At 45.8% G+C, this 21,613-nt stretch overlaps 1 protein-coding gene across 1 annotated transcript in view; it reads right to left on the reverse strand.

Moving 5' to 3' along the window:
• The window catches only part of LOC134455555 (NACHT, LRR and PYD domains-containing protein 3-like), a 44,276-nt gene that overhangs the window by 17,374 nt on the left and 5,289 nt on the right, over window positions 1–21,613 (reverse strand). The window contains exons 5-8 of the mRNA XM_063206695.1: window positions 21,255–21,334; window positions 17,711–19,544; window positions 8,607–8,777; window positions 1,687–1,860 (exon numbers count right to left, since the gene is read on the reverse strand). Of these exons, the coding sequence (XP_063062765.1) occupies window positions 1,687–1,860; window positions 8,607–8,777; window positions 17,711–19,544; window positions 21,255–21,334 (2,259 nt within the window). The remainder of the gene's footprint in view (window positions 1–1,686; window positions 1,861–8,606; window positions 8,778–17,710; window positions 19,545–21,254; window positions 21,335–21,613) is intronic.

Genomic DNA, 21,613 nt, shown 5'->3' on the forward strand with positions numbered 1-21,613 from the left:
GCTGTATAGCTTTCTGCTCAGTGCCAGCAGTTGTCTGCAGAAGGTGCATTATAGTCGACGTTTATTTTTATTTTTTTAACAAGTGGGGAGTTCGTTAATAGTTTCCTTAAGGGTGAAGTAGCCTGCTATTTAGACTAGAGTTGCCTCCTCCAGTCAACCATCCGGCGCACAGTGTTCTGCCTACAGGTAGCAGGATCGATAGGCTATTGATGATGGTCAGGGCGCACATCAGTGCTTGGGTTGTCTATGTTTTTTTCTGGAATACTGTCGCTGATCAGATAGAAATGATCCTGTTATGAACCCGAGTTTAGTAGATATCGCGCAGTGAACGAGGCAGCCTGCAAACAATTTTTATATTATGAGCATTCCACGAACAACTATCTTTCTTTGCGCAGGCTATAAAATGGCAATAAACCTGTTACTATAAACTACTGGTTAACTGTGTATTCTATGCTTTCTAATGTTGGTAAAGGCGGGATAAACGGGATAATGTATTGTCCACACGTGACTACGGAAATATATTTCCTTCGGAGCGGAATAACAGCTCTCTGCCTTGGCATCGGGGGTCTTATTCGTCCCGTAAGGCAATATTTTCTTATAGTCACGTGTGGACAATACATTATCCCTTACCTTTAAATTACTGTTGTAAGCCTACATTTTAGGCCTAATGTTTAAGCCTAACATTTCGTCGATATTGTAGCGGTGCAACCGACTGTTTTAAGTTATGAGATGGGCGCCAGCTAGGCAACAATAAGACTGCCTTTACCTTTCCAAAAATGAATACAAATCAGTGACCAACACATTAGAAATAACTCAGATCAACACAACGAATATCTTTTCTTATTTTTAGTAGTGCACTTTTGCAAAACCCTTGTTTGCAGACTTGTGCGCTTGGTCTCAATTTGGAACAGCTCACATCAATGTCTGGCTTAGCATTCTTGCGAATGCTGATCTTCTCGGCGCACACTTCATGGTTCCCTCTCTCTTGCTCTCTCGGCTTGTTGCTTCCTGACAGTCTCACCCGCCATTTGAAATTAACTCCATTTTATAGACAGATGTAGTGCACAGGGGGTAACTCTGCTATCTCACTCCGGAGGAGGCAGAGGCAGTCCGTTACGATATAGTATATTTATAAAATAGGCTATAAAATAGGCCTAATGATAAAAAAGCAGCCTGAACTAAAATGAAAAATTAATTTAAAAAAATAGAGACGCACGCACGCACTTTCTAAATGGTTCCATTTTTGTTTTCATTACATTGTGGTGGTAGGCACACAAGTTTGATAAAATATAAAAATAATAGTCTAATAAAATAGGCAGACTAAACTAAACGTCTGCCCAGTTAAACGAAAGGTCTGCATGGGTTGAACGTAACGTCCTTAGGTCTTCTACGAAAAATCCTCAGGTACTGCACGAAACGCCCCATGCCTTGTACGAATGGTCCAACGTTTTGTTCGAATGGTCCCCTCTCAACAATTCATTAAACGAATCGTCTCGAATTCCTTTGGACAGTAGACTAACTCGGAAGGTGACTGACTGTATGATGCTAGCATAGCCCTTGCCTCTAAAAGACTGAGCCCCAGGTGTAACAAAAATAAAAGTCAATGTAAAACTAGATTTCGATGTCCTGGCATATTTTAGTGGTGTACAGTATGTTCCTCAGGGTGATGTACATGTGTCACCATACTTAAGTATCTGCAGATTGTATTGAGGATCCTTCACTTTTGCTGTTAAAAGCTTCAGTCCTGATTCTCCAGGATGGTTGTAGCTCAGGTCCAGTTCTTTCAGGTGGGAAGGGTTTGAAGTCAGAGCTGCAGCTAGAAATGTGCAACCCTTCTCTGAGATGAGACACAAAGAGAGCCTGGAAGTAGCAGAAAATATGAAATATATAAATATGTATATGAATACAGTATGACACATTACGCATCTGTATTTAAAATAAAACAAATAAAAACAAAAATAAGTGTGTTGTAATTCACAGTTGTAAATGGCATGAAACGGTTCAAGCATAAAAAACTGTTAAAGTTTAAGGCGACCCTACTTTTGCAGGGTTTTTTTTAATTCAGAAAAGTTAATTTAGAAATGTTGCAAAGATAAGTACTTAACAGCCAATGGTGAAAAAAGGTTAAACAGGACAGAAAAATGAAATTCAATGAAATTGTCTTTTACAGTTGCATAGAAACATGTTTTAATCCATTTTACATAGATATTTCTTTGGTTTATTAGAAAATGCATGTGTGACAGGTTGGACTAGGTCCCCTATGTGTGTGTGTGTGTGTGTACGTACGTACGGTGACCGGTGGTTTAGGCCTTTTTCGTATAGGCAAGAGTCGTCTAGGCCACCCTGCCGTCGGTTAGGCCACCAGAGGTACCGGTTAGGCCACTGGAGCTGCTGGTTAGGCCAGCTTTTTTATTACCTTCGCCGACTTTGTCGCAAAGGTTATGTTTTGACCGCTGTGTATTTATTTATTTGTGAATATGTTTGTTTGTTTGTTTGTACTTCGTATAACTCAGACAGAACTGAGCCGATTTTTATGAAATTTAGTGGGATGATTGGTCATGACCCAAGGAACAATCGATTACTTTTTGGGAGTGATTGGGTCAAAGGTCAAGGTCATGAAAAGGTCAAAAACGATATCTCGGTTGATTGGCATCCGATTTGCCTGAAACCAGTGCCAAGATGTGCAGAATTCAATTCCCGATCTTGTGATGTGCCACACGTCATGGTGGTGTCCATACGTTTTTTAGCGGTTGGGGGTCAACGGTCAGTGGGGTCAAGACCTTGCAAAATGCACGTTTCTCATCTTAACTCAACTTAATTCCGGTCTGATTTAAATGAAACTAACACCAACATTTGGAGAATGATATGCCCCACACTCTGAAGATGGACAGAAAAAAATAAGTGGCGTAGGCGAAGGTTTGCGCTCTACCGAGTGCCCGTTCTTTTTATTATTGTAAGACAGAGAGTTAGGGCTGGGGTTAGGGGTTAGGGTTACGGTGTTGGTTAGGGTTAGGGTGTGAGTTAGGGTTAGGGTTAGGGTGTGGGTTAGGTTTAGCGTTTAGGGTTAGTGTTATTGGTGTTTGTACAATAATAATAAAAAGCTGGTCTAAACGACAGCTCCAGTGGCCTAACCGGCACCTCTGGTGGCCTAACCGACGGCAGGGTGGCCTAGATGACTCTTGCCAAAATGAAGAAGGCCTAAACCACCCCTAACCAGACGTATGTGCGCGTGCGTTGTGACGCGACGCGTTGAGGCGAGGCCAACCCCCTCCGGGTCATATAAAAGGGCCTGTGTTTACATGGCCGGTGCTGTGGCTAATTCCCCGTAGCCTGGGTAGCGTGCGTGCTGTAACCAGCACCCGGCGTGCTATGCTGAATCGACCTGGCTGAGGCTTCAGGACCCGTATACCACAGTCACCAGGTAGCTTATACATTTTTTGTTCCCCCGGTTTTGCCTGTGCCAGAAGTAAATTGTTTTCAATGTCGCACCATGAACATGGCGTCGTTCATGTGTTAACCCTTTCTGTCCCTGTGCCTTCCAGGCTGGGAAGCATGCAGCCCATGGGCTAGGGTGGGGGATGCCGCTGTCCAAAAACCCAGGGTTTTTGTTCAATGTTTGTCTTGTTTTAATAACTACAAGCTCATGTTGATTAAGGCAGATTAGAAAGTTGTTCCGATGTACTGTCTTGAGACGGCTGGCTCCGGTCCTCCACCTCTCAGGTAAGAGGTGGGTCACCAGAGACCAGTCGGTCAGGGTTGTTATTACTGTGCCGAGTGTTAACTATTGTGTGAGGTGGGAAGTTGCTGAGTATCCCTCAAGATTCTTAAATCGTAGACATCTCCTCATTGTGACCCTATCTTGTGTGCAGTGTTATTTTTCAGTTTGGCATGGTTTAGGCCTATTTATTTTCTTGTGTTTGGTTTTCCTTATTTTTGTATTTTCAGTTTGTTGTGGGTTTATTGGTTCAGAGTGTGGCGAATATGCCAACTATCTAAAATATTATTGTAGTACTCCGTGTTTACCTCCTTCAGCCTACTGATGGTTGCACAGTAATCACACAGGCCCAGTAACCATTGATGTTATATTATATGAATGCCAGGTGAACTACCTGCACTTACTGAATGGGAATTCTAAAAGAAGAGAATAAAAATAATTGTATGTGTAACAGCTGTGTCCTCCTTTGTCATCTAGAACCTGTCGGGGGAAAATTGTGTTTCAACATCTGGGTTGTCTCACCCTTTAACGAGACTAGCGTAGTCACCTTTTAAAACCTGATTGAGTAAAAGTCTGAAATCATGGTAAACACCACTCTGCTACACATGCTACCATTGGGAAGCTAATTTTCTGCTCTTTCCCAGGGTATATACTACAGTTGTGATCAAATGTAGTCAAACCCCAAGGATCTAAGGCTTTTGGGGAGTTCAATGTATATTTGTAACTGTGCCCATACCCATAATGAAATATTACAAACACATAAAAAGAGCTAATTGCAAATTAAATGAAAAAGGACTTTTTATGATTTCCTCAGTGACACAATTATTCAAAAGTTCAACCATGTATTTCCAATCAGGTATTGGAAAGACTAGTAGATATGAAAAAAGTGTAGGTTGGTTTCCCTGCCACTTTATTCCTCCTTCCCCTAGGGGCCACCTTCTATATAAACCAAACCCCTCCTTGTTTACTCTCTCACACATTACAGCTTCGATCGGAGTAGGACACAGAGAAGAACTTGCGTAAAACTTTCATGAACAAAAGCATTTGTTTGATTTTTGCCGAATCCTACAAAAGATGGGCCAGTAACTCTAAACTTTATTTTTTTGGAAATCCCTCCAACACTGCTAGGAAGGCAGTGTTTGTTGTTGCTAGTCTGGGGACAGATACGCAACTGGTTAGAACAGAATCTTTTGAACCCTTCCAGTCTAGAGGCAGTTAACGTGTGCTTGGACCATCGTGCAACTTTCTCCCGAGTGGGCAATATTTGGGCAACGATGATCTACTGAGATACAGTACTTTAGAAGTGTTTTGAATTATGTTGTGAACAAATTTTCATGTGTACACGTCTTATTTGCCTTCCTTTGTCTCTCTCTCTGCTTAGCTCAGGCTAACCCTTGCTAACATTCCTTTCTGACTGTGTGTTAAACTGGGCCAGTTACTCTCGGAACTACCGGAGAAATTCTAAGCGCTGTACAAACACATATCAGCGTTTGGAACACTTTGCGGTCTCTCCCGAGGGTGCTCGCTTGTTTGCCAGACACATCCATGGACTGCACCGCCTTGACAGATCACAGATGTTGGCTAACAGGCCCGGCATAAGCCAGCCACTTCTTACATGGATACAGGTCCACTGTTATCCCTCTCCCTCTCTCTCTCTCTTCCCTTTTCTCTCGGGAGCATTTACGTTTTTAGAAACCCCAGGATACTCAGGTTACAAAATAACTCGTAATTTATTAATATTTCCATCCTTTGGTTACAAATCTAAATATCACAGGTTCTTCACATACTGAAAACGAAACTATGTTATTGAGATCTAGTAAACTGTATGACTTCCGCGACCTAACGGTGTGTCTCCGTAGAGAAGGGGTGTGGCCAATTTACTGTTTGACACCGTCACTGAGGTATTACGGTCTGGTATACGGTATATATAGTGGTAGGTCAATGAGCAATTTTTATACATAAATAATGTGTAGTTTAGTTAGCTCGACTAAGCAGAGTTAAATAACTTTGAGGTCGGCTGAAGAATTGAATTGGCTGCAATGTTACATTACACGGCCGCGGCCCACCGGGACAAGTCCCCGATCTCCCGATGCCCACTCCCCACCTGATGGGACTCATGCCTGGAGATTGGGCTGGCCATGACAGGGTCTTGATCTGGTGATCCTCCATCCTCACACTACTTGACCAAGCTGAGAGGCGTGGAGCATTTAGTGCAGGTTGAGTTGTAAGTTTAGGAACATTTCATATAGATTTTTCCATTCTGTGGTTTTTTTTTTACTTCTAGGACCTCCCAGAATACAAATTCGCCTGTTTCCAATTTTTTCCTTAACATTTGGTGGCAAATCCAAGATGGCTGCCATTGTGTACAGACAATTTGCCATTAATAATGTTTTAAGGTTTGAATTTCTTCGGTTAATCTTTTTTTTTAATTCCAGGGCAACATTGAATAGAAAACAACTTGTTTTCCTTCATTTTTAGGGGCAAAATCCAAGATGGCATCATATTTGCCAAAATTGGCATATTAAGTATTTTAAGTCTATAAAGCCATTGTTGAATTTTATTGATAATATTTGTTACATGACTGTGAAGTCAGCCATCACATAAACTAAAACATAAACTCTGCTCACAGAACTAGGCTCTTTGGGATTACAGTCAGAGCACACCCACAACCCTAGTAATAGGCGACAATATCATACCTTTGTAAGACCTTTGGTATCACGAAGTATAGGTGGAACAAGTGTGAATTTATAATGAAAGAAAAATACCAATTACTAAAATAAAAATTTAATTAAACTGTGTCTCCCTCAATGATGCTGCACAGCTAGTGTTCTCTATAATATTGCGTGGAATAAGGAGGTTGTCCATTCTTCTGGATAGTTGTTCTACAGTATGATATGAATGAATAGGATTTTCTTTTACTTCCTGATCAGTCTAGAGAGTTTAGTTGGTGGACCTGGCATTCTTTTTGCAACTGGCCAATTGCAAGCCAACATTTGTGCACAAGATTTATAGTGTGTCACCCAAAATTTCAGATGCTCTTCCTCTGAGACCGAGGCATCTTGATGATGGTCAGTGGGCTCCAATCCTGTCATAATTCACACCTGCTCCACCTGGTGCTATGCTATTGAGGAACTTGTCAAGTTCCTACAAATAAATAAAACCTCAGATAAACCAATTGCAAAAGGGGTCAGTTCAGATATAGAGGAGATCCAGGATATTTGCTAGTTCAAGGGTTTTTGGATGCCATGTTGAAGTTTGACAAAGGATGGGAAACGGGTTGTTTTGTATTCAGGGGGTCTAAGAAATATAACAAACACCAATTCCAAAAATGTATATGACATGTTTCTTTCAATTACATTCAATTGAGTTAGAATATGACCACATATCCGCCATCTTGGATTCTGGGCGTTTCCACTTCAGAAAAAAATTGGAAACAGGTGGATTCGAAGACTATGGGGTTTGTAGTTGATTAAAAAAAAACAATTTGGAAAAATCTATATGAAATATTCCTAAACCTCTTTTTTGGGACAATTGAACCTGCACTAATTGTCCTGCTGAAAAAGACGATCCTAAGAGTGAGGGGACATTGTCAGCGTAGAGGGAAGCAAGTTTTCTTCCAAGATAACTTTGTTTGTGGCTTCAGTAGCGCGCTGTTTATAGAGATGAATCTGACCAATTTCAGCCTTGCTGAAGCACCCTCAGATAATCATTATTCTCTGCAAAATTTCACAGCAGGTGCAAGACACTGGTTTGCAGACCTCCCCAGGTATCTATTTAACTATTAGTTGACTTTTTTCATCAGCATATCATGGCCAGCCCAATCTCCAGGACTGAGTACCATGGAAAACTCCTGAAATGTGTTAAAAAGGAATAAAGGGGTTCACCAGCCATCAAACGAAGCTCAGCAACTTGAATCTTTGCACAGAGGTGGAATTGAATCATTAAAGAACCATGTGAAAGACTGGTGGAGAGCATGGCAAGATGCAGCTGTGATTGAAATCTAGGGTTATTCTACCAAATATTGATTTCTAAACTCTTGCACACAATTACACAATTACAAAATTACTATTATGTTGTTTTAAAGTGAATATCATCATTTTGAGGTCTAAAAAATGTGCATCTTTTGTTATTTTGACAATTTGTAACTTTCTGCAAATAAATGCTCTGAATGACAATATTTCCATTCGAAATTTGTAGGAAATGCTGTCAGTAGTTTAAAGAGTTAAACAACAATGTTCATTTTACTTTAACACATACCAGAAAGTAGTAGGAATAGAAAAACTAATTTTGAGGCTGTCTCTCAATTTTTGCCGCAGTGGTATACTCTATATATGAATGGAAACGGGTGAGCTCTCTAAGTCTTTGGGCATAAATAGAATTAGTGTTGCACCGATACCATTTTTTGGCCCCAATACCTGGCTGTGCAGTATCGGTCGATACCATACCGATACCGATACCACCCTATTTGAAATGTATATGAAGGGCTGTAGTGCATAGTACTTGGATGTAAAATCATTGCATGGCTTTGTCAGGCTGCTGCCTACCTTTGTGAAACAGGAAAAAGACAAATACAAAGTGAATCCAGCAAAACGTTTTATACTTTTTAAATACATCAATGAAATAACTAATTTCAAGGCTGTTTAAGTGTCATACAAGCACCTGTAAATGGTATCGGTGCTCTATTTGTTGGTACTCGCCGATACCGATACCACCATTTTAGTGCCGATCCACCGATACTGGTATCGGTATCAGTGCAACACTAAATAGAATATAAAAGAAAGATGTATTGGAAAAATGCAATGTTCTTAAACCTGATTCTTGCTACATATAAATCTATACTATATCATCTGTGTGTTGAAAATCCTCCTCACAGTGATGAGATATCACCAACCTCAATGACTGCAGTCTGCAGTGGGGACTAGACAATCCTTTAGCGAGAAGTTGAACCCCAGAATCCCCCAAGTTGTTGTCACTCAGGTCCAGCTCTGTCAGGGAGTTTGGTGACTGCAGAACTGGATGCACAATCTCACAGAGATTGTCAGTGAAGTTACAGCCAGCAAGTCTGTACCACCAAAAATGATAATGTATAAAGTATACTGTATTTTACAGGGGTAAATATATTTATATGAGTAATAAAACATAGGCTAACGCTGGTTGTTCAATGATGTCTATGATAAGCAAAAATCGCGAATGAATGGGGATTTTCAAAAAGAAGAAAAAGGATGACTAGGCAAACGAAATGATCAATAATTCATGTATGATCAGTAAGGGAAGCCATGGGTGTCAGCTCTACTGAGAGGAAAAGAAATGGGGAGTAAGTAGTTGGTAGAATAAAAATGAATGAAATTTCTTTGTGATTATCCACCCATTACCAACCCAAACCCATATCACATATGAACAGGCACTACTCATGATAACAAGCCATGCGAGCAGTGATCAGGCATAATGAACACAGGGGGTTAAACAGGTTTGCATTATTCTTGGATGTGCTAGGACCAAAACTGGAACGTCGCGTGAACTGACAATGGCTGTCTGTTTCCTTGTGTAGTATATGTTTGTTTGTCTCTTTGTTTGTCTTCTCTGTTGTGGTGATCTGATGTTAAAGGACCAGTTCAGTCAATTTCAACATGCAGTTGTAATGCTCACACTACCCTGGACTTGTCAGTACCTGAGATTTTCTTCTTCTTCTTCTTCTCCAGCCTTTTCCGAGATCCTGGTCATTGTAATGGGGGCAGCGCTTTGTTTACATTTCAAAAAAAGATTTTTTATTTATTCCCAAAAACATCCAAAAGGTTATACAACATCAGCAGACAACTGGCAAACACCGGTACCTTTTGGGATAATATTTGGGGGAGGCCTATGTTAAAAAAATAAATAAATGGTAGATCACGAGACGTGTTGATTGAACTGCACGCGTGTTGAGGGAGCTCCTGACATTCAGCCCTTTTTTCAGTATTTTTTCGCTTATATCAGAAAACACATTTTTTATTTTGCCTGTTTATGTTTCTAAATGTCACTGACACGCAGGCAGTTGACTTTAACTCCATCTTCTACCTCCCAAAAGAGGAAAGGAAAGGGGACAATCGAGCTAAGCCAGCAGGTGCTAGCTTCGGTATGGAGGATGCTATGGAAAGACTGGAGTGTATTCTTAAATCTGAAATGGCTACAATTAGAAGTGAATTATCCACGCACATGGCAACTGTGTGCTCAAAAATGGATGCCCTGTCTGGCGAGCAAAGAACCCAGAGAACGATTCTACAAAGTGATAACAAGCGTCTTGATACTGTTGAGCAACAACTTGTTGAGCTGCAAGACCGTAGCCGTCACAATAATCTTCCTCATCTTCAAGCTCCTCCGTTACACCGATCGAGACATGATTCTCCAAGCAGCCAGGGACCAGGGGGGTATACAGTTGGAGGATGAGACGACCGGCCTCAGCCTCTTCCCTGACTACTCGACGGTCACTGCGAAGAAGTGTGCAGAATTCACCACGGTGAAGAAGGAGCTTAGGAGAAGGGGGTGCCAATTCTTCCTCCAGTATCCGGCGATTCTAGAGGTGACTTCGAAAGGGGGGGGGCTACGGAATATTTCCATACGCCAGAGGAGGCCAATGCTTTTTGCGATTCTCTGGAGGAATATCTTCCCATTGACGTGAATGACACAGAATGATGCGAGGCTGCCTTCTATGGGACATTGTAAGTTACGTGCAGACTTCTGTTAGTCCATCCACCCTGGCTTAGATTTAAAAAAAAACAATAGCCTAATGGGCTATTGTGATATTTTAGGAAGTCATGCACCGATACACCCTAATTCTATGTGGGACCCCCCGGACACTTGGTGACCCCCGGAGCCCAGGTAACCCACAGGACCTTGAAAAACCCCAAAGCCCCAAGCACCCCTGGAACCCCTGACACACCTGGCACTCCTAGCACCCCTGGAACCGGCACCTCCAAAGACCTCAAGATCCACTCACTCCTCTTCCCCCCTGAACCCTTCAATAAACAACTCTGAATTTGAACTTGCGCTCTTGGGTCGTCTTCTGTCCGTGACAGAACGATCTGACCATCATGGACCCAGTGCACCCCCTGACCACTATGGAGGAAGAGCCAGAGATGACTGCCCTACAGCGTTTGGAGCGCACTGAGGGAGACATCAATCGGATGGCCGGCGACATCGTTTCCCTTCTCCAGCTAGGCAACCAACAACAACAGCAATTCAACCAGCAGCAACAACAGATCCAGCAGCAACAGCAACAGCTTCAGCAGCAGCAGCAACAGTTTCAGCTACAACAGCAAGAGTTTCAACTGCAGCAACAACAGCTAGCCCAAGCCCTGCAACTACTCTCAAACCCGGCTACTCCACCTGCACCCACCCCTGGTTCTTCTGTTCCTGTACCACCGACACTCCTTCATCCCTCCGCTGGAGCTTCTCCAGATGCCCTAGGTCCCAATGCTGCAGGCCCGGCAGTGCTGCCACCAGATCCCCACGCTCCTGAACCAAAGATTGGGAACCCGGAACGTTTCGATGGGAAGCAGAAGCAAGTAAGGCCATTCTTGAGCAGCTGCCGAATCCAGTTCGCACTACAGCCCAGGACCTTCTCAACGGAGGGAGCCAAGGTGGGGTATGTCATCACCCATCTCACCGGCCGAGCTCGGTTGTGGGGAACGGCAGAATTCGACCGGCAAACCCCAGCCTGTGCCTCCTTCAGTGCCTTTGAGGAGGAGATGTTAAAGGTCTTTGACCTAGGCTCGCCAACAGCCGAAGCGTCACAAGCTCTGCTCACCATCCGTCAGGGCAATCGGACAGTGGCAGACTTCTCCATTGACTTTCGTACCCTGGCCAGTCAAAGCTCGTTTAACTCAGAGGCACTGGTGCAAGCCTTCCTCCACAGCTTGGCGGTCTATATCAAAGACGAGCTTGTTTCTCATGACCCGCCCTCAACACTTGATGCCGTCATTGACCTTGCCGTCCGCATTGACCGCCGTATACAGACCCGGAGGAGGGAGAAGGGGCGTCTCAGTCAACCTGCCATCCGCACTCGGGTTGATATCTCCTCTGTCCAGCCCCTGCCTGTCAAGTCCCAAAGTCAACTCAATCAGCCTGAGGCCATGGAGATTGGCCGTGCCTCTCTGACTCCCGAGGAGCGTCGGCGCCGTCTAAGCTCCAACCTTTGCCTCTACTGTGGTGGTGAAAATCACCGTGTCGCCAACTGTCCGGCAAAAGCCGCAGCTCACCAGGTGTAGGGGAGATCCGGGTGAGCTCAACAAATCTTCAGTCTCCCCCCATCCGAAAAACCCTGCTTCATCTCCGCCTTCAGCTTTCCGACACGACTCATACATTGGCCGCCCTTGTGGATTCCGGAGCCGAAGCAAACATCATGGACCCTGAGCTTGCACGGCAACTGGGCGTGAACCATCATCAACTGACACAACCCATTCCTGCACGAGCCCTGGATGGGCATTATCTTGGCACGGTCACTCACATCTCCGCCCCTGTGACAATTCTGTTGTCAGGAAACCACCAGGAGTCCATTCAGTTTCACCTCCTACACTCACCTGGCCAACCACTCATTCTCGGATACCCGTGGCTCCGTCAGCACAACCCCCACATCGACTGGGAGACAGGAACAGTCCGTGAGTGGGGAAGGAGTTGTCACCAGACCTGTTTAAGGGGGGCCACCCTGCCCGTTCACCGGGAAATATCTAACGCTACCCCCGACATATCCAATGTTCCGGCCTGTTACCACAGCCTGAAAGAGGTGTTCAACAAATCCAAGGCGACATCTCTACCCCCACACAGACCCTATGACTGCACGATTGATCTCCTGCCTGGCACAGCACCTCCCAAGGGTCGTCTTTATTCACTGTCCCCGGAAAGGAAGGCCATGGAAGACTACATTAATGACTCTCTTGCCGCCGGGATAATCAGACCGTCATCTTCCCCCGCAGGAGCGGGATTCTTCTTCGTCGGCAAGAAGGACAGTTCTCTTCGTCCATGCATAGATTACCGGGGTCTGAATGACATCACGGTTAAGAATCGCTACCCACTGCCCTTACTTTCGTCTGCCTTCGAACTGCTGCAGGGAGCCACCGTATTCACAAAGCTGGACCTTCGCAATGCCTACCATCTGGTGCGAGTGAGAGAGGGAGACGAATGGAAGACAGCGTTCAACACACCAACCGGCCACTATGAATACCTCGTCATGCCCTTCGGCCTCACCAATGCCCCAGCAGTTTTTCAAGCCCTAGTGAATGATATCCTCAGGGACATGCTAAATAAATTCGTATTTGTGTACCTTGACGATATTTTAATATTCTCAAAGACTCTGTCAGAACACACGCACCATGTCCAGTTGGTCCTGCGCCGCCTGCTGGAGAACTCTCTTTTCGTGAAGGCAGAGAAGTGCGAGTTCCATGCAAAAACTGTTTCATTCCTGGGGTATGTGGTGACCGAGGGCAGCATTCAGATGGATCTCACGAAGGTGTCGGCTGTCACTTCCTGGCCAGTTCCTGAGTCTCGGAAGAAGTTGCAACAGTTCTTGGGCTTTGCGAACTTTTATAGAAGGTTCATCAGAAACTATAGCACAGTGGCTGCACCACTCACGGCGCTAACCAGCACTAAACAACCGTAACAATGGACAGCAGCTGCTGACAAGGCCTTCAATATCCTCAAGACACGTTTCACTTCTGCTCCCATCCTCCAGATGCCAGATGCAGCAAGGCAGTTTGTGGTGGAGGTAGATGCTTCGGACGTGGGAGTGGGTGCAGTGCTTTCTCAAAGAGCAGCTGAGGATGGCAAGATGCACCCCTGTGCCTTCTACTCCCGTCGGCTAACCCCTGCCGAATGCAACTACGACATTGGGAACCGCGAGCTGTTGGCTGTCAAGCTCGCCCTTGAAGAATGGCGGCACTGGTTAGAGGGGTCAAAGGAACCATTCATAGTGTGGACAGACCACAAAAACCTGGAGTATATCCAAACAGCCAGGAGGCTGAACTCCCGTCAACAGCGGTGGTCTCTGTTCTTTACCCGCTTCAATTTCACGCTCTCCTACCGCCCGGGATCTCGCAACATCAAACCTGATGCCCTTTCCCGGATGTTTCAGAAGGACGAGACCACTGCCATGACAGCCCCCATTCTTCCCAGCCACTTTGTCGTAGCGGCCCTCACCTGGGAGATCGAGAAGCAGGTCATGGAGGCTCTTCGGGACCAGCCAGGCCCAAGCACCAGCGCCCCCAACCGTCTGTTTGTTCCAGCAAATCTCAGGTCACCTGTGATACAGTGGGGGCACGAATCCCGTCTGGCCTGTCATCCCGGCATCACTCGCACCCTTCATCTGGTCCGCCAGCGGTTCTGGTGGCGGCGGATGAGACGGGATGTCCGAGAATTCATCCGAGCTTGTCCCACTTGTAACCGAAACAAGACCCCCAACCAGCCTCCTGCTGGGTTGCTGCAACCCCTACTCATACCCAAGAGGCCCTGGTCCCACGTTTCACTGGACTTTGTTACGGGTCTTCCGCCCTCTGACGGACACACAGTCATCCTTACCATTGTTGACCGCTTTAGTAAGATGACCCACTTCGTGCCCCTTCCCAAACTACCCTCTGCTAAGGAGACCGCCCAGGTGGTCCTGGAACAGGTGTTTCGTATCCATGGCCTACCCCAGGATATAGTGTCAGACCGGGGCCCGCAATTCTCAGCAACCTTTTGGAAGGAGTTCTGTCATCTCCTTGGGGCCACCGCCAGCCTATCGTCTGGATTCCACCCGCAGTCAAACGGCCAAACTGAACGCATGAACCAGGAGCTGGAGAAGGCACTGAGGTGCGTGGCCTCCCAAAATCCCCGGGCCTGGGCTCAACACCTGCTCTGGGTGGAATATACCCATAATTCACTCACCAGTTCCTCCACCGGTTTCTCCCCCTTTCAGTGTGTCTACGGGTATCAACCTCCACTGTTTGCCAGCCAGGAAGCGGATGCCACCTGTCCGTCTGCTCTTGCGTATGCCCGCCGCTGCCGCCGCACTTGGGCCCAGGCTCGCACTGTGCTCCTGAAGTCTGGAACCAGCTACGCCTGTCGGTGCCAACCGACGGAGGACCCCAGCACCTACTTACCGGGTTGGTCAGAAGGTCTGGCTGTCTGCCCGGGATCTGCCGCTGCGGGTTGAATCACGAAAGCTGGCCCCTCGCTTCATTGGTCCTTTTCCTGTGCAGAAAGTCATCAGTCCAACAGCGGTCCGGCTTCAGTTGCCCGCTTCCATGCGGGTCCACCCCACCTTCCACGTCTCCAAGGTCAAGCCGGTCCATGAAAGTCCCCTGGTCCCTGCAGCTCCGGCGCCGCCTCCTCCGCGCCTCGTAGATGGCGGTCCTGTCTTCACCGTCCGGCGGCTGCTCCGCTCTAGGCGAAGGGGTAGGGGTCTCCAGTACCTCGTTGACTGGGAGGGATATGGTCCAGAGGAGAGGACCTGGATCCCGGCCAGGAGGATAGTGGACCGGACCCTCATCACTGACTTCCACCGACTACATCCTGATCAGCCTGCAATCCGTAGGGGCCGTCCAAGAGGGGTCCCTAGCCGTCCTGCCAACCCTGCTCCTGTCTCAGTGCCTGTCCTGTCTCCCGACCGTGACCCTCCAGCTCCTTCTGAGGATGAGGATATTCACTCGGACCGCTCGGAAGAGTTCTGACCCGCCGCCTGCTCCCCTCCACCCTCCCGGCATGATGTTGTTCTTGGGACTTCTGGGGCCGTCCCTTGGAGGGGGGGTCCTGTCATGAGCACTCTCTCTCCCTGGTAGCAACCTTAATTGCATTCAATTCTCTGCCACTCTGCTCACTCTCTCCCTACTCTGCCTAACGAGCTCCACCTGGCTCCGCCCTGCTCTGCTCTTGTTACCTGGCCAGCTGCACTGCATTTCCCACTCACCATCCTCACCTTGCCTCACTCTGTTCTAATTACTCTGCCAGCTGCACTGCATTTCCCCACTAACCTCTCCCAGTATATCAAGCCCTGTTTTTCAGCCAAGCCCTGTCAGATCGTCTTCAAACCCGGACCAGTAACCTGCCTGTCTACGCTCTGACTCCTGTCTGTGATCCCGATCCTTTCTTGACTGCCTCCCTGTTCTACTGCCCCGACTATCCCGACCTGCCTTCTGGATCTCGACTACTCTCCGATCTTCAGCCCCTCCGGTAACTCGATTCTGCCTTCTGTCTCACCACGATTATTGCCCAGCCCTGGTCTGTACTACTGCCTGCCATTCATATTGCTGTTGTGTGTGTGTTCCCCCAGGTCTCCGACCACCAGACGAGCGAGCCCAGACGCTTCACCACCCTCAGCCCAATACGCCGCTCGATCACTGGGGGACACACACACACTAGGCACTCTGGACTGGAAACCCCCGGACACTTGGTGACCCCCGGAGCCCAGGTAACCCACAGGACCTTGAAAAACCCCAAAGCCCCAAGCACCCCTGGAACCCCTGACACACCTGGCACTCCTAGCACCCCTGGAACCGGCACCTCCAAAGACCTCAAGATCCACTCACTCCTCTTCCCCCCTGAACCCTTCAATAAACAACTCTGAATTTGAACTTGCGCTCTTGGGTCGTCTTCTGTCCGTGACTGGGAGGGGTGGAGGGTGGTGGGGATGTGTTCTGTATTTGTTGTTGGTTATATGTACAAAAAATAAAAAACAATTGATCACAAAAAAATGTAAACAAATGCTGCCCCCATTAGAATAGCTCATATCTCGGAAAGGGCTGAGCCGAAAAATGTGGCATCACCGGGTACTAACAAGTCAAGGGTAGCGTGAGCAATACAACAGCATATTGAAATTGACTGAACTGGTCCTTTAACTGTGAATCACACTTTCTCATGTCCATTCTGGAGAGACAATTAAGAAATCTAAACATTTCTTAAAGGGACAATGGTCGAAAAAGGTACTGCAACTATGCTGCTCATTGAAACTGGCTACTGCCAAATTTCATATTTCCATGAAGGTTCACTAAGTAATAAACAAATATTTTCTAGCATGGCCCAAGTACAGTCATTTTTGCAGCTAGAAATGGCTATTTCTGGAAATTCAAAATGGCGGACCATGGAGAAGATCCCCTTTTCATGTATGAAAAACGCATTTTCCAGTCATAACGAATACTTTGAATTTGATGGTGGTGGTAAGTATTCATGAAAAGGGTAACATTAGTGAATGGGTAGCATGGATTCTGGAAATAAACAACTAAGAATCTCACACAGTGGACCTTTAATAAAATAACAAGACGGTGGTGATGTGGTCACTCTTAAGTCACTACTGCCGTTTCATGAAGTTTCATTCAAAATTCACCTTGCCTTCCTGAAGCACCACATAGCTAAAGATGGGCTTACACTGTGCGACTTTTGCCCCGATTTTGCCCCCGCATGACTTTTTGGGATTCGGGACGATTTCTTGCTCAATCACAAGTCAATCGTGAGTCTCGCATCGTGCAGTGTACATGGGGTAGCGACAAGCGATTTCGCCTCACGATCGTGCAATCGCAGGGTCGCAAGAAAATCAAAACGGTTTGAAATCCTGGTCGTGCCTCGTGACTAAATCGCACAGTTAAAGCAGTGCTACGACCCGATTTGACACTACACATGCACAAGTTAATAGGGCTGTGCGATTCGCTCTTGATCGCGTCCTCATCTCCACCTCAGGAGCGCATGTCCCCTCCTCTGCAGCCCCGGGAAACACGCGTGTCGTGTTGCACAGTTGGACCATTCTGCTCGCATCCAACCGTCGGCTCGTATAGTGTGAGGAGGTAAGTCGTGGAATATGAACTTTTAAATCGCGAAATTTCCTCGTGCAGTGTGAGCAGAAGCTTAATACCCACGACTGAAAATATCGCACAGTGTATGCCCGGCTTAAGGCAGTCTCCTACAGTATATCTCTCTTGAGGTGAGTGTTAATGTGTGTGTGCGTGTGTACATCTTTGTTTGTGGGCATATTGATTCTGTAACAAAACTGAACCTCACCTTGCTTTCCGGAAGCACTTAAATGCTGGGAGCAGTCTCCTGCGTCCCTCATCTGATGTGTTGTAGCTCATCAGGACAAACTCATCCAGCACCTCCTCAGACATCATAAGCATGTGAGCCAGGGCTGAACAGTGGGCAGGAGACAACTTATGTGTGGACCTCTTTTGGGATGACATGTATTTCTGAATTTGGTTGTGCATGGATTGATCGTCCATTTCAAACATGCAGTGGAAGAGATTGATACATCTTTCAGGAGAAAGATTGTCTGTGTTCATCTTCTTGATGTATTGACATGTCTCTTTAATGCTTTTTGAGCTGCTCTGTGTCTGGGTCAGAAACCCTTTTAAAAGTCCTTGATTTCTCTCCAGAGAGATGCCACAGAGGAAGCGAAGGAAAAGATCCAGGTGTCCATTCTGGCTCTTCAAAGACTCATCCACTGCACTCTTCAGCAATTCCTGGAGAGGGTATCCTGGTGCTGATGAAAGACATGAAACACAGGATGGTGGCTTTGAAACATGTTTGTCCCTGAGAATAGACTTCAATGCAGTAAAGTCCCCAGTGACAAATGAGTGAAAGGCATAGAAGGCTGCCAGAAACTCCTGGATGCTCAGATGCACAAAGCAATAGACCTTCTGTTGAAACACAGACTCTTGTTTGAAGATTTCTGTGCATAGGCCAGAGTACACAGAGGCGTCATTCACATCAATGTTGCATTCTCGCAGATCTTTGTCATAAAACATCAGATTGCCACTCTCCAAATTCTTGAAGGCCAGTTCTGCCAGTTTGACAATTAATTCTTTCTGGGATTCCAGAAGATCGTCTTGCTGTGATTTCTCTTCAGTCTGATACTTTTCATCTCTCGTCACTGTCTGGATGAGCAGGAAGTGTATGAACATCTCTGTCAGAGTTTTGGGGATTTTCTTGAGGTTTTTTTCTTTGAGCATCTGCTGGAGCACAGTGGCTGTAATCCAACAGAAGACTGGGATGTGACACATGATGTAGAGACTCCTTGATGCTTTAATGTGGGAGACGATTCTCTTGGCCAGACTGTCATCACTGATTCTCTTCCTGAAGTACTCAATCTTCTGTGGGTCATTGAACCCTCGCACTTCTGTCAACTGGTTGATGTATTGAGGAGGAATTTGATTGGCTGCTGCTGGTCTTGTGGTTATCCAGATGAGTGCAGATGGAAGCAGAGCTCCCTGGATGAGGTTCGATATCAAAACATCTATCGATGATGTCTGTTGCACATCAAAGCGCGTCACGTCTTGCTCAAAATTCAGATTCAAACGACTTTCATCCAGGCCATCAAAAATGAAGAGAATCTGATGGTCTTTGTATTCTTCACCATCCCTCAGTTCTCTCAACTCAGGATGGAATCCCAGCAGGAGATTGTGAAGACTATACTGATCCCTCTTGATCAAATTCAATCCACGGAATGGAAGGGGAAACATGAAGTCCACATTGTGATTGGCTAGTCCATCTGTCCAGTCAAGAATGAACTTCTGCACTGAGACTGTTTTTCCGATGCCAGCCACACCTTTGGTCATCACAGTCCTAATGTGTCTCTCCTGTCCAGGTAAGGGTTTGAATATGTCATTGCAGTTGATTGGTGTGTCCTCTGTGTTGTGTGCTCTGGATGCTGACTCTACCTGCCAAACCTCATGCTCCTTATTCACCCCTTCACTCTCTCCCTTTGTGATGTAGAGCTCTGTGTAGCTCTCATTGAGGAGTGTCTCAGCTCCTGGTTTGGCGATGCCTTCAAATATGTTCTGAAACCTCCTCTTCAGACTGGCTTTATGGGTCTCTTTAACTCTCATCAGGTTCTCTGCATCTAATCAGCAAAATTGAAATATCAAACCTACATAAACCAACTTCATCTTTTTAGGTCTGATTAGCAAATTGTAACAAAAAAAATCTGTCCTGCAATATAGTACAATAGTTCTGAGGTGTTCACCATTGACCACTATCCAGACACTACCATTAATCCAAATATTAAGCGTCATACTCACTCATTATATCACCACAACACATTACATTACAGTTACACTTTTAACACGCTTATCCATCAGTCATTCAGGGAATTGATTGCAATCCCTGGAGCAATGTCCCATCAGGTAAAGATATGTTTATTGTAAAATTCCTCTATAGAATTGATAGTACACATTACACTATGTCACAGAATTAGTATGCCCCTCACATTGCTGGAGATTTGTAAGTATATCTTTTCATGGGACAACATTAAAGAAATTTCCCTTTAACATAATGAATATGAGCCAGCGTACAAGTTAAATAGTCGCTTCAATTTATTTTCACTCAAAATAATTTCAAATGCAGCCATTACTGTCTCAAAATGTTCCTCACAAATGTGAGCGAACCCTATATTAACATTTCATAGAGAGAATCATGATCTGCTTTTGTAGTCACAGTACATGTTGACATGCATGTTTCTTTTGGTGAAATTCCTGGTTCCTTTGGTGAAAATGAATGGCAGTGAATGAGAAAGCCAGCGCACTGGAGGGTGAACTCTGCTTTTTTAGGCTTTTAATCGTGGGAAGCACTTTCATACAAAGTCCACTGCCTGCGTGGTGAATCCAGGGAAACGACTATAAAGTGGCAGAACCATATATATGTCCGAACGACCACGAGCAGTTATAGAATCCACAGTCCCCCCACCAAAACTCAGTCTGACAGCTTAGTGTTGGTGGGGGGGACTGTGGATTCTACAACTGTTTGTGGTCGTTCAGACATAGATATGGTTCTGCCACTTCATAGTCGCTTCCCTGGATTCACGACGCAGGCAGTGGACTTTGAATGAAAGTGCTCCCGACAATAACAACTCTAAAAAAGCAGAATTTACCCTCCAGTGTGCTGGCTTCTCATTCACTACCATTCATTTTGAAGCTGAGAGTGACCCTCCGAGTGCCCCGCCTGCTCATTAGCATAGCAGCCGACTGCCTGTATGTTGTTGTTGAGTAACTGTCTGCGATTGGGTGAGAGCTGTCCAATCATTTCAAACCATACAGTAACTGCGTGCAAACTTCCCGCTTCCTGCAGTCGCGTCAGATAACACAAGCTCCAGACCATGAATATGAAATGAAATGGTAGTATTATTGGATGGTCAGGACCAGGCTAGCTTAACACCATCTAAAGCACATTTGTTTATCTTGCTGGCTCTGATGACACCAAGATAAACAAATTTGCTTGAACGATTGTCAAGCATGAATGGTGGTAAAGAAACATGCATGTCAACATGTACAAGTTTTCTGCCTGTTGCTGTTCATTGTGCCAAAGTGATATTCTTTCAGTAGAAATATGAGGGGTGTACTCACTTCTGTGACATACTGTAGATGCCTTGTCTACAGCATCAGCATCAGCCATGGATAATTGACGATGATACACTTCCTTCCCCCCCACCAACCAATAGGTAAATGCTACCACCTCCTCAAAGAGGGAACAGGCTCAAACCGCCAACATTAGCCTGGAACATGGATGTGATTGTGAATGTCAGTTCCCATCAGTGTTGAGTGTCTATTCAGCTTACCTTGTTTGTTCTTTTGCCTACAGCTGGTGATGGCTGGGTCCCTCAGTACCTGTTCACAGCTGGATTCATACTGGGTCAGTCTGCAGGGAAAGAGAAGGGATTGTGTGCATGAGGGGGATGAGAAATCTGCCTCCATTTATACCAAAGTAAGAAATGTAATTTCAATTCTTTTTATGACCAGCGCATGTCAAGAAATTGACAATAAAACCGACTCGCGGCCTATCACAATACAAGTGTGCACAAAACAGCTTGCTGACGGCACTAACACAATAAAGGACATCTTGCTGTCGGCTGGCGGGCCTGTTCCAGATGGTTCCAGTGCAGGTTATGACTGCCTGTCTCAGCTAATTCAAATACCC

This window comes from Engraulis encrasicolus, chromosome 1 (assembly GCF_034702125.1).
Source record: "Engraulis encrasicolus isolate BLACKSEA-1 chromosome 1, IST_EnEncr_1.0, whole genome shotgun sequence".
Lineage (NCBI taxonomy): Eukaryota > Metazoa > Chordata > Actinopteri > Clupeiformes > Engraulidae > Engraulis > Engraulis encrasicolus.